This window comes from Mauremys mutica, chromosome 3 (genome assembly GCF_020497125.1).
Source record: "Mauremys mutica isolate MM-2020 ecotype Southern chromosome 3, ASM2049712v1, whole genome shotgun sequence".
NCBI classification, from domain to species: domain Eukaryota; kingdom Metazoa; phylum Chordata; order Testudines; family Geoemydidae; genus Mauremys; species Mauremys mutica.
Window position 1 is genome coordinate 169059996 of NC_059074.1, and position 17994 is coordinate 169077989.

General features: G+C 43.6%; 1 protein-coding gene across 5 annotated transcripts in view; it reads left to right on the forward strand.

Moving 5' to 3' along the window:
* Nucleotides 1–17994, forward strand: part of UBR2 (ubiquitin protein ligase E3 component n-recognin 2) — a 113464-nt gene that overhangs the window by 21543 nt on the left and 73927 nt on the right. For all 5 annotated transcript variants that reach the window (XM_045010352.1, XM_045010351.1, XM_045010353.1 and 2 more), the window contains 3 exons: nt 1386–1448; nt 4926–5046; nt 15985–16092. In XM_045010352.1, coding sequence (XP_044866287.1) covers nt 1386–1448; nt 4926–5046; nt 15985–16092 — 292 coding nt within the window. The remainder of the gene's footprint in view (nt 1–1385; nt 1449–4925; nt 5047–15984; nt 16093–17994) is intronic.

Here is a 17994-nt window from a genome sequence, read left to right on the forward strand (position 1 = left end):
TGCCTCCTAGGAAAGGTATATTCTCATTTCTACATCAAGTCATTGGTCATCTCCTTCAGGGCAGGCACTTCCTCCTGGTCCTTCTTTCAGGCTGTTCTTTGCTGATGGGAAGTGAGAGAGTCAGTCTGGGGCCTCAGAACATCTAAAGTTAAATGACTTTTTTCAGTTATTCTCCCTGTCTCAGATAATAGTTTTGTAATATCATTGGTTAACTTAGGCATCATATAACTTAAAAGGGACACTCTCCTGATTAGGCCTAAAAAGTGCCAGACTTTTCCTATATTGTACGTTCATACTTCAAGGATTTTTATTTTTTTTTAAAAAAGCAACTGAACCTTGCTGCATGGTAAGAGATTGACACGTGAATTGATGTTTTGAAAGCAAACCAGTTCATATGTACTATAAAATAACTTATGAGCCACTTTGTTCATAATATAACATGAATAAGTCAACTGTGCACATTTTTAATAGGCTTATTTAACACTAAAGAAAGGATCACTGATTATAAGGTCCCCAAAATATTCAGGTAAAGCCAGCCAGGGGCGGCTCTACCTTTTTGGCCGCCCCAAGCAGTCATGCGCGGGAGGCGCCCCGGAGCCGCGGGAGCAGCGGACCTCCCGCGGGCATGACTGCGGAGGGTCCGCTGGTCGCGCGGCTCGGCTGGACCTCCCGCAGCTGCGGACGGTTCGCAGGTCCGGCGGCTCTGCTTGAGCTGCCGCAGGCACGCCTGCGGGAGGTCCAGCCGAGCCGCAGGACCAGCGAACCGTCCGCAGTCATGCCTGCGGGAGGTCCACTGGAGCCGCGGGACGAGCACCACCTCCGCAGTCATGCCTGCGGCAGGTCCGGTCGTCCCGGGGCTCCGGTGGACCTCCCGCCGCCATGACTGCGGCAGGTCCGCCGGCCCAGCCTGCTGCCGCCCCCCCCCTCCCCCCCCGGGAAAGGGCCGCCCCACGCGCGTGCTTGCCGCGCTGGGGTCTGGAGCCGGCCCTGAAGCCAGCACTGCTATCATACTAGTCAGGTGAACCTATAGGCCTAACAAGCTTTACAATATATCTTTTTAAAGGTATTAAAATATATCTTATGATAGAAAATGTCCTATTTTTAAATTAGCTGGAAAAGAAGGACCTTCATACTAATACTATAAAATATGCTTGACATACATTAATAGGAATTAGTGTTGTTAAATTTTTGAATAAGATGGTCACTGTCAGATTCTTAGGATCATATTAAGCTTTCTCTAGAAAGCAACTGCAAATGTGATTAACATAGATGGTGAGTTATTGCCTGTGATTTACTGTTCTCATTTACATTAGGACATAGAGTTTAAGCTTATTCTTGTGTTTCAACAAGCTGCTTATTATCATCTTGTTTTTATAAATTTAAAGGGACGTAGATCAGTCCGATATGGAGACTTCCAGTATTGTGATCAAGCAAAATCAGTAATAGTGGTGAGTGATCTTACATACTTAATCCATTCTTCTTAAAGTTCCATAAAATGCTTAGTACAGCACAGTTTTGAAATACCATGTACTATTTTGATATTTTATGTGCAAAATATTAATTTTAACTAATAATTCTGTGGTGAAGGTTGAGGGTGTCAATACAATGCCTGTCTATACTTTCTTGCCTCTTTCTGTGGCCTAATCCTCATACCAGTACACTTCCAGAAACAAGAATCTCAGGTCTAGGGTAGTTTTGACAAATCATATTTCCACCTCTGTAATTCTCAATACTTAATCAGCATGTGGAATAATGTTCTTATTTCAGTGTTAAAGAGCGGAAAATGTCTCATGGAAATTGTCATTTACAAACTTCTCCTTTTCTTGATGGCTTTTTTTCATCAGTTTCTTGGTTTTAGGTACACTTGCATGAAAGGAGAATTTTTGTTACTTAGTTCATCTACTCTTAATTATTCCTTGCTTGAAATACTAATACTCTGTGATCACATTCAACTAGCTGTTGTCAGAAGGGATGACTTCAGGTTGGGAATAAGCCTCAGAAGAATATATTCATAAGCAGCAAAGGACCCTGGGTTTTTTTTATGCAAGTGTCATGAATAATAGCGGTTTATGTCTTATACATTTGTGCTTGTCCTTTTTTAAACTTTAGAATCGGAAAATGCATAATATTTACCCATGAGGCATCAGTAGCCTGTGCCTTATTTAACATCTAGACATTTTTAAATTTTAGATTAAACTGAATACAAGTTTGCAAATTCTATTTTAGAATAATGTTAACAAATATTGCTTTCTAAAGAAAAGAGAGAAAATAGTTCCAATCTCCAAGATTAAGTGTGTTACACAAATGTCTTTTTGTAGTTTGATTTAAGGAACTGGGAAAATTTTCATGCTTCCAGATTGGAGCAGAGTTCTTACTGTGGAAATACACCTCTACCCTGAAATAACACGACCCGATAGAACGTGGGTTCGCATACAACACGGTAAAGCTCTGACACACTGCCTTGAGCAGTGTGTTAAGGGTGTAGGCCAGGCCGGGGCTGAGGGGTTTGATAAGGGGCAGAGGGTCTCGGGGGTGGTCAGGGGCTCCTCTTCCAGGGTCTGGGGGCAGGAGCTGTGGGAGGGCACTTTTGGGGGCCCTGCAGTCCCAGAGTGGCCCGAGGGATTAGTGGCCCAGCTGTGTCACTCGGGGGAAGGGATCCCTCCTGCACTCACCAGCAGCGGTGGAAGCGGAGCAGCCCGGCCCCAGCCCGCTCCACTCCGCCAGCTCCCAGCTGCAGCGCTCCACTTCCCGCCACAGGTGAGTACGGGGGCGTCCTTTCCCCAACCTCCCTGCACTCACCTGCAGCAGGAAGTGGAGCGCCGCGGCCGGGAGGTGGCAGAGTGCAGCGGGCTGGGTCTGTGTCGCTCTGCTTCCTGCCACCAGTGAGTGCGGAGGGCGTCCTTTCCCCAACCTCCCTGCACTCACCGGTGGTGGGAAGCAGAGCAGCCCAGCCCCAGCCAGCTCCACTCTGCCAGCTCCTAGCCGTGATGCTCTGCTTCCCGCCGCAGGTGAGTGCAGGACCTTTCCCCAGCCACCCCTCAGTGACACTGCTGGGGCCAGAGCAAGGACAGTGGAGCAGGCTGGGGTCACGTTGCTCCGCTTCCTGCTGCAGGTGAGTGCGGGGGGGGGGGGGGATCCTTTCCCCAACTTCTCCACACTCACCGATGGCGGGAAGTGGAGTGCTGTGGCTGGATGCTGACAGGGTGGAGCAGACTGGGGCCGGGCTGCTCCGCTTCCCGCCTCTGCCGGTGAGTGCCTGTCAGGGGATGGGGAGGGGTGAATAAGGGTTGGAGCAGTCAGGGGACAGGGGGGTTGGGTAGGGGTGGGATCCTGGGAGTGATTAGGGATGGGGGGGTCTCTGGAGGGGGCGGTTGGGGACAAGGAACGGGGGGGGCAAAGCAAGTTTGATATAACGCGGTCTTGCCTATAACAGAACCCCGTTATATCAGGGTAGAGGTGTATTTACATCACTTTTTAAAGCAGCGCTTTCCAGTGAAGTCGTGGGGAATTCTCATTAAAATACATGGTATATGTCACAGTAGTTTTGAGACTACACATCAGATCATACAAGTAAAAGTAACGTATAAAGTGCTTAAGCTATCCTAGAATCTTACATTTTATCAGTTAACACCAATGAAGTCAAGGAACTGAATTTGTTGTGCGTGTTACTATGGTAAAATATTAACTTTATCAGTGAAAGCATAAGTCACTGAAATAGTTAACTGTTAAAACTAAAATTGTAAAACTGAAAATGTACTTAAGCTATAAAGATAAAAGTTGAATAATGTAAGGAAAACGAGCGAATTTATTCATAGGGAAATCTGTTTACCATCAGAGCTTTTCAAGTGAATTACCTGTGTGAGACAGTTTATTGTATGTATAGTATTAGACTATTTTGGTTTTCATTCAGTTTTACTAACTGAAGTGACTATCTTTTAAGTATTGAAGTATTTTGGAAACATAATTTCATATCTCTGTGAACAGGCTTGCATGCTTGCATGCTTGTTTAGGTTCCAGAAACATATATAATTACTTCTCAAAATTTGGCGTTGTATTTAGTTGAAGGGACACCATCAACTTGAAAATTGCATTTCCATATCAGTTATCTTTACGTATTGTTATTACAAGTAATCCCAAAGATTAGTAGCACAGTAAGAGATCAAAGGGGAAATATATTTCTTTAATTTCAGTGCATTTACTTTGTGGATGATTAGTTTCACTATTTTCTTGGTAATCAGCTGCTGTCACTCTTATGCATTTGCTCTGGAGGGAGCTTGCTTTGATACTTTCTGCCTGAGGTTTTTCAAGAGGGTGCTTATCAGTAAGAGGCAGGTATTAGATGTGTGCAAGGAGGAGAGGAAAGGTGGTGGGGAAGGGGCAGCTAAGTATGTTGGGTGTTAGTTTTTGACCTGGCCAAAAGACCTTTCAAAACATCTTATTTTTTATTGAAAATTTTTATAACTAACTGTTATAGTGTTTCAGTGCTCAGTCAGAAAATTATATAGTGCACTCCTGTTTATCTGAATGGCCTGGGGGATATTCAAAATGTCTGGTTAACTGGGGTTCTGCTAATTGGAAGTTCTATTAACTAATATAGGCCTAACTTGGGTGGTGGAAGGGAGAACACACTATGGATATCAAGGGAATTCAGAAAACTGGAATTATACTGGATTTTTTTTTCCAGCTAAAAAATTAAAAAATAAAATTGACTGTTTTCCTGGTTAATGTACTATTGGAAATAATCCTGTGCTGGATGTGGAAAAACTATGATAGATTGCCTATTAATAATAGGTCTCCATTTTAATTTCTGTGATCAAATGTTTTAATGTAGTGTATAGAATGCTGTGTGTTTCTCTACAACAAAACTTGTCTTTCCTGATATTCACTTTTAACTAAGTTTCCCCCTCCTCTTTATTTTTCTTAAGAGAAATACCAGTCGCCAGACAAAGCCATTGAAGGTTCAGGTTATGCATTCATCTATTGTTGCCCATCAGAGCTTTGGTTTGAAGCTCCTGACTTGGCTTGGCAACGTTATTGGATATTCAGGTAGGCAAATTCAAACACTTCTGCTATACACTAGAGGATAATTTAGAGGCTAACTTAATGCTAACAATAATCATAATTTTTTTATATTAAAACAGCTTACCTCAAATACATAACATGTTAGACTAACCCATTAATAACTTTTGACACACTTCATCCTATTGTCCACCCATGGATTCGTGCTCCCCGAATCCTGACTCCCATATGAAAGTGCTTTATGTATTCACCATACTAAAATTGGTGGAATTGAGCAGAAACAGTTTGAGAATTGCTGTTGAGTGGTGTGTGCTAACAGCGTACCCCTCAGCCCTTGATCACTTTTAAATGAATATGGGCACCTTGAATAGATGTGAATAATACTCTTTTTATTTAATGAGACCTGATTGTTTCATAACTGTCACAGTGTAACTAGAACAGCAAAAGTGTACTTAATGTTCTCAAATCCAAGGAGTGTGAGGGAGGAAGTGAGCCAATGAAGCACTGAACAGATGTTCAGAAGGAGATTCCCTCTATAGAAGGAGGGAATCAAGGTATGCAGTCTCATTTCATGGGGAGTATCTTGTGAATTCTAGATGAAGGGCTCTCTTCCTTCTCATACAACAGCATTCTTATGGTTGTGGCTAGGGAAATGGAAGTAGGGAAATATAGCTTATTAATGAACTAGGGGCCTAACTTTTCATTTGGTTACATCTGTGTGATTTACATGGCACCATGGTCCTGTTTAAAGAGGACTCTGTTAATGTGAACTAGGTACCTTTAATTTCATGTCTGCAATGGCCACCCTGGGAAGTTACAGTGCAGTTTGCTAGCATGTGCTGCAGTTCACATCCCCATAGTCTGAACTGTGGGGCCATGTAGATGTAACCTATGTCTTAGCCAACTGTAAAGGGACAGAAGTGGATTAAGAGGGAGGGGCTTTGGCATGGTTATCGAAATACAGATATAACCCCACTTAAAACTATTGTTTTGTGCTGTGTATGTCCAAAAATTCTCTAGAGTTACTAACATAGTGTTTATGCCATCACCTGCAACATCATAGAATCATAGGACTGGAAGGGACCTCGAGAGGTCATCTAGTCTAGTCCCTTGCACTCGTGGCAGTACTAAGTATTATCTAGACCATCCTTTACAGGTGTTTGTCTAATCTGCTCTTAAAAACCTCCTATGATGAAGAGACTACAACCTTCCTAGGCAATTTATTCCAGGGCTTAACAACCCTGACAGGTACGTTTTTCTGATGTTCAACCTAAATCTCCCTTGCTGCAATTTAAGCCCATTGCGTCTTGTCCTATCCTCAGCGGTTAAGAAGAACAATTTTTCTCACTCCTCCTTGTAACAGCCTTTTATATACTTGAAAACTGTTATCATGTCCCCTCTCATGGTATGTCTACACTACAGGATTATTCCGATTTTACAGAAACCGGTTTTTTAAAACAGATTGTATAAAGTTGAGTGCACGCGGCCACACTAAGCACATTAATTTGGCGGTGTGCGTCCATGTATTGAGGCTAGTGTCGATTTCCGGAGCGTTGCACTGTGGGTAGCTATCCCATAGTTCCCGCAGTCTCCCCCGCCCATTGGAATTCTGGGTTGAGATCCCAGTGCCTGATGGGGTAAAAAACATTGTCGCGGGTGGTTCTGGGTACAGCCTCACCCCTCCCTCCGTGCAAGTAGCAGACCACCATTTCACGCCTTTTTCCCTGGGTGAACTGTGCAGACGCCATAGCACGGCAAGCATGGACCCTGCTCAGCTCAAGACAGCAATCATGGACGTTGTAAACACCTCGCGCATTCTCGTGCAGTAAATGCTGAATCAGGACCTGCAAAACCAGTCGAGGAGGAGGCGGCTGCGGCGGCGCGGCGACGAGAGTGATGAGGACATAGACACAGAATTCTCTCAAACCGCGGGCCCCTGCGCTTTGGAGATCATGCTGGTAATGGGGCAGGTTCTATCCATTGAATGCCGATTTTGGGCCCGGGAAACAAGCACAGACTGGTGGGACCGCATAGTGTTGCAGGTGTGGGACGATTCCCAGTGGCTGCGAAACTTTCGCATGCGTAAGGGCACTTTCATGGAACTTTGTGACTTGTTTTCCCCTGCCCTGAAACGCCAGAATACCAAGATGAGAGCAGCCCTCACAGTTGAGAAGCGAGTGGCGATAGCCCTGTGGAAGCTTGCAACGCCAGACAGCTACCGGTCAGTCGGGACTCAATTTGGAGTGGGCAAATCTACTGTGGGGGCTGCTGTGATGCAAGTAGCCAAAGCAATCATTAAGCTGCTGCTACGAAAGGTTGTGACTCTGGGAAATGTGCAGGTCATAGTGGATGGCTTTGCTGCAATGGGATTCCCTAACTGTGGTGGGGCGGTAGATGGAACCCATATCCCTATCTTGGCACCCCGGAGCACCAGGGCAGCCAGTACATGAACCGCAAGGGCTACTTTTCCATGGTGCTGCAAGCACTGGTGGATCACAAGGGACGTTTCACCAACATCCACGTGGGATGGCTGGGAAGGGTTCATGATGCTCGCGTCTTCAGGAACACTACTCTGTTTAAACGGCTGCAGCAAGGGAATTACTTCCCAGACCAGAAATTAACAGTTGGGGATGTTGAAGTGCCTGTCGTTATCCTGGGGGACCCAGCCTACCCCTTGATGCCATGGCTCATGAAGCCATACACAGGCAGCCTGGACAGTAGTCAGGAGCTGTTCAACTACAGGCTGAGCAAGTGCAGAATGGTGGTGGAATGTGCATTTGGCCGTTTAAAGGCACGTTGGCGCACATTACTGACTCGCTCAGACCTCAGCCAAACCAATGTCCCCATTGTTATTGCTGCTTGCTGTGTGCTCCACAATCTTTGTGAGAGTAAGAGGGAGACCTTTATGGCGGGGTGGGAGGCTGAGGCAAATCACCTGGCCGCAGATTATGCGCAGCCAGACACCAGGGCGATTGATGTGCACTGCTTCCTGGTGTGCTTTTCCAGAGACAGTTTGAAAACCAGTTTCATCACGGGCCAGGGTACGGTGTGACTGTTGTGTTTAGTTTCTTCTTGATGAAACCCCCATCCCACTTGATTGACTCATTCCCTGTAAGCCACGCACCCTCCCTCTTCGATTACCACTTGCTTCCTAAGGAAATAAAATCACTCATTTAAAAATCATGTATTCTTTATTAATTAATTATAAAAAGAGGGTGAGAACTGACAAGGTAGCCCGGGTGGGGTTTGGGAGGAGGATAGGAGGGAAGGAAAAGGCCACTAAAAAAATTTCAAAATAATGACAGCCTTTTGGTTGGGCTGTCCACTGGGGTGGAATGGGCGGGTGCACGGAGCCTCCCCCACACGTTCTTAGTTGTCTAGTGGGTGAGGAGGCTAAGGAACATGGTGAAGGGGGAGGGCGGTTATACAGGGGCTGCAGCGGCACTCTGTGATCCTGCTGCTGTTCCTGAAGCTCCACCAGACGCCGGAGCATGTCCGTTTGATCACACAGCAGCCCCAGAGTTGCATCCCGACACCTCAGATCTTCCTGCTGCCACCTCTCATCTCGAGCATCTCTCCTCTCCTCACGTTCGTCCCTCCTATCCTCATGTTGGTCCCTCCTGTCCTCACGGTCACTGGCATCTTTCCTGAACTTTGATACCACGTCCTTCCACTCATTCAGATGAGCTCTTTCATTGCGGATCACTTCCATGATTTCCGAGAACATTTCGTCTCGCGTCTTTTTTTTCCGCCGCCTTATCTGAGATTTGAAAAATTTGCAGCTGCAGGAGGGAGGGAAAAAAGGGAGAGAAGTATTTAAAAAGATACATTTTACAGAACAATGGTTATACTCTTTCACGGTGAACAACACTATTCACCTTACATAGCACATGTGATTTCACTACAGGGTCGCATTTTGCATCTTAATATTGAGTGCCTGCGGCTTTGGTGTTAGAGATCACAGACGCAGGTCCGGGCATCAGAATTCGGCTTGCGTGCGGCCATGGTAAGCCCTTGTCTTTCGGCTTCTGCAGCGTTCATATATCCAGCGCCCTCCTTTCCCAAATAGCAAGCAAAGCCCATTGAGTGCTGCTGCTTTCCTGTTAACGTGCAGCACCAGAACCGCCCCCATCCAATTCTCTGGGATGATCACTTTACCCCTCCCCCCATCGCGTGGCTGGTATCATGGAAGATCGCTGCTAGCCACCCTCCCCCCCACTGTGTGGCTGGTAGCAGGGAAGATCCCAGCTAGCCAAACGCGAAAAAGCTCAGCGCCAAAAGCTTAGCCCCCCTCCCGCTTGGCTAAATGCAGGGAAGGATTTCTTTTAAGCCACAGGCAAACAGCCCAACCATCTCTGTCCCCTTAATTAAATTCCTGAATTTCAACCGGATTACCATGAACGATATCACTCTCCTGAGGATAATACAGAGAGATAAAGAATGGATGTTGCTTGAATGCCAGCAAACACCGGGACCATACGCAGCTAGGCTTTGTCATGCAATGATATCAGATTACTTGCTACATGCATGGCGTGGTCAAGTGTACTACCATGGAGGATGGAATAAGGCTGCCCTGCCCAGAAACCTTCTCCTGGAGGTACTCCAAAAGCAGAGCTTCATGGAGATGTCCCTGGAGGATTTCCGCTCCATTCCCAGACATGTTAACAGACTTTTCCAGTAACTGTACTGGCCGTGAATGCATCCCAAGTCCTCAGGGCAAATTAATCATTAAAAAAAGCTTGCTTTTAAACCATGTTTTATATTTACAAAGGTACACTCATCAGAGGTCCCTTCCATGGCTTCATTGTCTGGGATAGTGGCTTGGGAGGGGTGAGAGGGTAATTCCGTCAGGGTGAGAAAAAGCTCCTGGCTGTTGGGGAGAACGGAGTGCTGTGTGCTCTCTGCAAGCTCGTCGTCCTCTTCCTCCTCCTCATCTTCCCTGTCCGCAGAATCCTCAGGCATGGCTGAGATTACCACCCCCACCTCGGAATCCACGGACTGGGTGGGGTAGTGGTGGCGGACCCCCCTAGAATTGCATGCAGCTCAGCGTACAAGCGGCATGTTTGCGGCCCTGCCCCGGACCTTCCGTTTGTTTCTTTGGTTTTCTGGTAGGCTTGTCTGAGCTCCTTAACTTTCAAACGGCACTGTACAGAGTCCCTGCTGTGGCCTCTCTCCATCATGGCCTTGGAAATTTTTTCAAATGTTTTTTCATTTAGTCTTTTGGAACGGAGTTCTGTTAGCACGGAATCCTCTCCCCATACAGCGATCAGATCCAGTACCACCCGTGCAGTCCATGCTGGAGCTCTTTTTCGATTCTCAGGAGACTGCATTGTTACCTGTGCTGATGAGCTCTGCGTGGTCACCTGTGCTGGTGAGCTCTCCACGCTGGCCAAACAGGAAATGAAATTCAAAAGTTCGCGGGGCTTTTCCTGTCTACCTGGCCAGTGCATCCGAGTTCAGATGGCTTTCCAGAGCGGTCACAATGGTGCACTGTGGGATACCGCCTGGAGGCCAATACCGTCGAATTTCGGCTACACTAACCCTAATCCGATATGGCAATACTGATTTCAGCGCTACTCCCCTCGTCGGGGAGGAGTACAGAAATTGGTTTTAAGAGCTCTTTATCGATATAAAGGGCTTCATTGTGTGGACAGGTGCAAGGTTAAATCGGTTTAACGCTGCTAAATTCGGTATAAACACGTAGTGTAGACCAGACCTCAGTCTTCTCTTTTCCAGACTAAACAAACCCAATTTTTTCAATCTTCCCTCATAGGTCATGTTTTCTTAGACCTTTAATCATTTTTGTTGCTCTTCTCTGGGCTCTCTCCAGTTTGTCCACATCTTTCCTGAAATATGGCGACCAGAACTGGACACAATACTCCAGTTGAGGCTTAATCACCATGGAGTAGAACAGAAGAATTACTTCTCGTCTCTTGCAAAGAACACTCCTGCTAATACATCCCAGAATGTTTGCTTTTTTTTTTTTTTTGCAACAGTGTTACACTGACGACTCATATTTAGCTTGTGGTCCACTACAACCCCTAGATCCCTTTCTGCAGTTCTCCTTCACAGTCATTTCCCATTTTGTATGTGCAACTGATTTTTCCTTCCTAAGTGGAATACTTTGCATTTGTCCTTACTGAATTTCATCCTATTAACTTCAGCCCATTTCTCCAGTTTGTCCAGATAATTTTGAATTTTAATCTTATCTTCCAAAGCACTTTCAACCCCTCCCAGCTTGGTATCATGTATACATTACCATATCTAATTATGCATTAGTTTGAATGATTGGACATGTAGTTCATTTTCATATAGTTTAATATATAAAATTCGTAAATCAAAATTTTCCGACTGGGTAGTGGTAGTGCATGTGTTTGGTAATATACTGCACGTGCTATATATCTGGGTTTATTGTGAGTATGAACTAATGGGATATACAGTTTCGAGGAATGTTTACTCTGATTTTCAGGGAAAACTTTCAACCTGGCATTATCTGTATATCCTTTTTTGGGCTCAATTTTGTGGCGCAATTAATTGTGCTAGCCGCTTAGTCCAAGTACCAGATTGCACCTGCATATAAGTGACGTAAACATTTGAGTGAAAGTGAGGGTCAAATAATTGCAGATGCCACATTGTACCTACAGTTTTGTGCCCAAAGTGACTAAATTAAACCTTTTTATGATTCAGAAGGAAAAAAAATTGTATAATTGCTGGTGAGAATAATATGCTTGCATCCTAATTTCTGAACTCTAATTGTAGGAAGTAAGACATGGTTCTCTTGTAGTTACTTTGCTGAATGATTTAAGCACCTCGGAAATGCAATATTGTACTCTCTGAGGTGTCATCTTATGAAATGGGAGTTAGAAATTTAAAAATGGTCGTCTTTGGCCTTTGTCCTCCTGCTTCCGGCCCATCCAGATTCTGCCCATCAATTTGTGCAAGCCTCAGATCCGCTGAGCACCTTTCACAAGGTCTGAAGGAAGGAGGGGAGAAATGTGGGCAGAGGTGGTTGAGCCCCAATTCTGCACTGGCAGAAAGCGAGCCACATATGAAGGTCTACTCTGTCCACCAATCTAGAAGTAATGATCTGGGCCTTCATATTTTGTGAAATGAATGTCAAGCCTTTGTCAGTGCATGAAGCTGAAAGCTTATTCTGGTATTTACATAATGGGATGCAAACTCCTGAATAAACCAACAATAAACTAGCAAACATATAGTTCTTCTTATCCTTTTGAAAATAAACTATCTAGTCACCTTTTATTGGACAGTGTGGTGGAGTTGTTATTCCTCATCTTTCCCAATATAAGAACGAACAAACGGAATGCTAGGAGTTCAGTGTGCATCCACAGTGGGGGGATTGTTATAGCTGCACATGAAATGAAAAGGTCACTCCCCTCCCATTATCATTGTGCTGAACAACCTGTCATAATCAAACTCCTTCAACAGGACATAGAAAGGGAACAGTGTAATCTGTCAGCATTATTCCTTTTAGTTGGATGTTGGTCAACCTGCTGTAAAATTTTTAAAAGGAATTTGAAGCAAATCATGTTGTGCAGCAGTCTCCTGAGACCCATATTAACCTTATGTAGGACTGGAAAGTCCTTTTTACAAAATGTACGTGGTTATAGAAGCATAATTGGAACAACATATTGAATAGCAAATAGTGAGATTGCCCTAAAGATTCTGCTATCTAAGTAGGTTTCATATTTCTGAAATGTTCCTATGGGCCCACCACTCAGATAATCTCTAACCTTGTCTCTTGGTGACCACGTTATCCCTTTGATTCCATCCTCAACTGCTCAACATGACTTGGGCAATAAAATAGTTCCATTAAAAATATACCACTATTTAATCCCTGTCCTTTCTAAAAAAACTATTTTTGATATAGTTGCGGAAAGCATGTTTGTGATTTAATAATAATTATTGTGAATGGACTTCTTACTGCAGAGTTTTTGTATCTTTCTGCGACCCTTGTCTTTTTTCCCTCAATTACATAGACTTTTTTTACTTTGAAGTACATTTCATATGTTGCTTAAAGAAGAAATATCTAGGAAACTTTTATGTTTGTGTTTTTGGAGGAGACAGTTGTTGCTTTTTAAATGCGGGAATTTTTGAGATTTGTTTCTGATGAACTCCCTCTAGCAATAAGATAATAGAGAAGAGTTTTGGCTTTTACAACTGTTCACCAGGTTTGGACAAAAAGTACAGTCTCCTTTTTAAAATCCAAACCCAAACTGTTTGCCCTAGATATAAAAAATGTAACATTGAAAAAAAATTTCTGTAGGGACAGGAAAAAATAAAACTCTATTTGTATCCATTAGCGCTGCTGACCTGTGCACAACTCTTATTAAATTAACAGAGTTCTGCACATCCACTGGGTTCCATGCTTAGAGCTCTGCGTAGATACAAAATTTGTATCCACATCAGATCCGCAAGCTGCAAAAATGGGCCACAGATATAAAGTGGATATCTGCAGATTTGCAGGGCTCTTTCCATGCTCACTGATCCAATAGGAGTAGGTCTTAGAATTCTCCTTTGGGAAAGTACATGCGTAGTGATTATTGCTGTCAGTGTGATCAATTCACAAACGGAAATATAAACTTCAACCTTGGAACTTCTTATTTTAGGATGATAGTTTGTTTCTTTTGTTTGGAAACAGTATTAAACTGTTGCTTTTTGAGTAGGTTGTGAGCAACAGCATACATTGTGTCATAATTACCATCCTTCCCAAAGACCCACAGAAGAGGAGGATTAGGGGCTAATCTTTTTGGAAATAAATCATGGGATTCTGTTGTTGGCAAATATCCATTGCAGCTTTTTTCCCATAAGAGATTAATTGAATTTCCAGGTTTTAATCCTCAAAATTCCCCTTTCCCATCAGTAAAGTAAAAGGGAAAATTTGCTGGTTCTCATTGCTAAAATTGCCTGTACGTTGATTATTAGATTTTTTTTTCCCCATGAAAATCCATTATTAGAAAACATCTTTTGGAGAACGGGGTTTTGTTTATATCCTGTGCATTCACATACATAGAGAAACTTTCTGTTTTATAATTCAGCCATTTATAATAAAATGGCATTTGGCGATATACTTCTAAAGCTTTCTACTCAAAACCCCCACTTGTGGGGCCAAGCCTGGTTGCATGGGATTGGTGCAGATTCCAGAATTTGGATGTATATAGTATTATAAAAGGGGAAGGCCATAAAATTAATGGCATTAAATTAAGAGTTTTTCTTTATATTCATTAAGTTCTCCAATAGTGAGATATGTTAACCTGTGAATAAACTCTCAACAAAATAACAGGTTTCAGAGTAGCAGCCGTGTTAGTCTGTATCCGCAAAAAGAACAGGAGTATTTGTGGCACCTTAAAGACTAACAAATTTATTTTAGCATGAGCTTTCGTGAGCTGCAGCTCACTTCTTCGGATGCATAGAATGGAACACACAGACAGGAGAAATTTATACATACAGAGAACATGAAAAGGTGGAAGTATGCATACCAACAGGAAGAGTCTAATCAATTGAGATGAGCTATCGTCAGCAGGAGGAAAAAATAAGTGGAAGCTATTGGTAAATTTATAGTGCATGGTCTTGTATTGTCACAAAGATAAACTAGATGACTTAATAGGTTTGTCCATCTCCATGTTTTGAAACATTGGAAGCATGTAGTCTTCAGGAGCTATTTCTAACGTGTATTTATTCATCAGCTGCTGGGTGTGGGGCATTGTATAAAAACACAAAGTGAAAAAGTTTGTTTAAAATGGTGTAGGTAGCCATTTTTGTAATGTTCTTCATCCATTGAACTGATAAAGAACCTAGTTTCCTTTGCATCTTCCTTTTTATCACTTCAAATGGTCTCTTTCATGATAAAACACAACCATTTTCAGACCCAGGTGTTTAAAATTAGGCTCCTAGAACTACGTTTATGGAGCTAAATCAAGATGGACCGATTTTTTTTTTCCAAAGGTGCTGAGCCCTTGATTTCACTGGGATTTGAGAGTGCTCAGAGTTTCTGAAAATGAATAATTTATCTGTCTAAATGGTTTGAGGAACCTAATTTTAGACACCTGACTTCAAATATTTTGGCTCATAACTTGTCATAATAACAGTTTATATGCAAACAGTTCTTGAAACAATTTGCTTTTACTAGTTAACTTCCTCAAGAGAGGAAAAATGTATGCTCATTAAGCCTGGGATAAGGAGTCAGGAGATTTAGTCAGGTCTCTGCTCAGATACAGATTTATTATCTTGGTATCTAGGGGCAGAAGTACATAAATTTAGGATGGGATTTTTTTAATAGCGGAATTTATGCACATTGAAAAATCCCATCCTTAGTTTGGTAGTCTTTCAGTGTAACTGGATATTTTATTAAAGAGAAAAATAAATGCCCCTCCTAATTTCCAGTGCAGCCATCTGTAGGCAGAAATGCAATAGTTTTGCTGCATGGGAGGCCAGACATTGGAGTCTTCTGCTCATCCTGCTGAAAGCACACTAACCTCCTTGTACAGGAGTGGAGAAATAGAATCATGGCTGGACCAGGTGAACAAGGAGGATATGGTCAATTGGTTCCTGTAGATTAGAAAGCCACTGACTAAAACACCTGGGAAGTAGGAACCAGTGATTTTATGTCCACTGCTCCAACAGGCCTTTAATCCTCTGCCTTATTCACTTTGAGTGTGCCCATGAGCAGTTTATAATAGGTATGCGCCTGCCCTGGCTCTCCCCTTCCCCCAGAATAAGCTCTTATTTAGTTTCTTCTTATGAGAGGACAGTTCAAAAGCAAAAGAAGGTGGACGCTATATTTCAGGCCTCGATTATTTTTGCTTGGTGAGATTAAAATATATATATAAAGATGTACACTCAGTATATTATGTAAACTTCCATTATGCTACATACATGTTTAAAAGTAACTTTTTAATGTTAACTACGTTTTTTTGTATATTTATTCCGTGATTTGTTTTTGTTAAGATGGCCTTCGTCGAATATTGTGTCAGGTTGGTTTACAGGAGGGACCAGATGGTGAAAATTCTTCTCTTGTTGATAAACTAATGCTGTCTGATTCTAAACTGTGGAAAGGTGAGTTGTCCCCCACTTTTTTTTCTTTTTAAAGAAAATAACTTTGTATGTGCCAGTAGAAAGCACTTTAGTGACCACTTTATTTTGTTGTATCTGTTCATGTTTTAGGCAGTTTTTATTGCCATCCATTATAGATGAAATTGCCTGTTTACAGATATATTGTGTTTTACCTCATCCCAAATTTGGATTGTGCTGAATTGTGAAATTATGGGATGGCCCTTTCAGCACTATATTCAAGGTGAAGTAGAGCTTTCTGTTTAGAACAGACTTCTAGGGTTGTAAAATTTACATGTGTGTACATATTGACCTGAAAATTGCTATGCCAGTTGAAGGCCCAGAGTAGAGACAGTAGCACAAATATGCAGTCCTTTGGGGTTCTGATACAGAGGCACATTCCTCCAAAATGGTCTAATGTTTAAAATTTGCTGGTTCTGTATAAAGACAGACAGATGCAGAGCTATTGTTTCAGGCTGCATTCAAACCCATTGAGCCGAGAACACCCTATGGAAATGACTGCAGCAGTTCACACACCTGTAAGTCTCCTGTGCTGCTATTCCAAAGTGCTTTAAAATCCATAGGTTTAATATGATTGGCCTGAAAATTGTCAGTTCAGGGAGTGTGGTAGAATCTGATGCAAATTTTGAGTCCTTTGGTCTAGGACATCCTGAGATACAGCCCCTCCTCACCCCTCCAAAATGACCTGTTTTTAAAATGACATTTGAAACAAACATTAGAAAACCAGGAAATACATAGTTTGCCCCATAGCCGTGAATGGAAATATAACAGAACATTACCAATCCCAAACACATGCCACTTTCTTGATGCCTCCACAACTCCAAATCTACGTGGTATTGATGTTTCCAGGTACCCTCACTGTGCTCTGTGCACAACGTTGGTCTGAGGAGTAGTAGAAGGGATTGGCAGACATCTCCCTAGGCACTCAGTGTATGTTTACACTTTAATTAAAAACCTACAGCTGGCCTGTGGCAGCTGACTCGGGGTAAGGGGCTGTCTAATTGCAAGGTAGACATTGGTGCTCTAGGACACTGTGAGGTGGGAGGGTCCAAATGCTCAGGCTGTAGCCCCTTGCCAAATACCTACACCACAATTAAATGGCCTCTTAGCCTGAGCCAGAGCTAGCTGGCACGGGTCAGCTGCAGGTGTCTAATTGTAGTGTAGACCTACCCTCAGGCTGTCTGTCACTGCCCCTTAGCCCAGACTGTGTGGGTATGAATAGCAGTGTGCACTAACGTGCTGCACTGTAACTCTGTCCCATGTGGACTCTGCAGGTGCGAATTAAATGGTTCCTAGCCAGGACTTATGGGTTCTAATTCCAGTTCTGCCATTGACTTCTTGGGTGTCCTTGGCATGGCTGGCTCTAGGTTTTTTGCTGCCCCAAGCAAAAAAAAATTTTGGCTGCCCCCCTCCCTCCCGGGCTTTTTTTTTTTTTGGCTTTTACACGTTTGCACTTTGCAGTTTTGTTTTGACTGTTTAAAATTGAAAAAAATAAAAATGAAAACAGAGAATTTGTAGTTAGTGAAATAAAACAATTTCCTACTAGTATAATTTTAACATTTAATTTTAACAAAACCCTCCCGCCTGGCCCAACTCTTACCTTGCTGCAGATCTGGCCCAAGGTGGATTCCGCTCGCAGGGCCAGGGGTTGGTGCTGCTGCTGGATCCCAGCCCCGCTCATCCTTGCTCTTCGCGTTGGCCCTGGCATGAGCTGGGCTCAGCCTGGGCTGCCGCTCTGCTCCCCTCGCCTCTCTCCTGGCAGGAGGTGGCGCAGAGGGGAGGAGGAGGAGCGGCCCGCCCGGGTGCCATGTTCCTCCCCTCCTCTGCAGCCAGAACAGGGCCGCGTTACCGGCTCCCGCCTGGGCAATGGCCACTGACTGTGAGAGA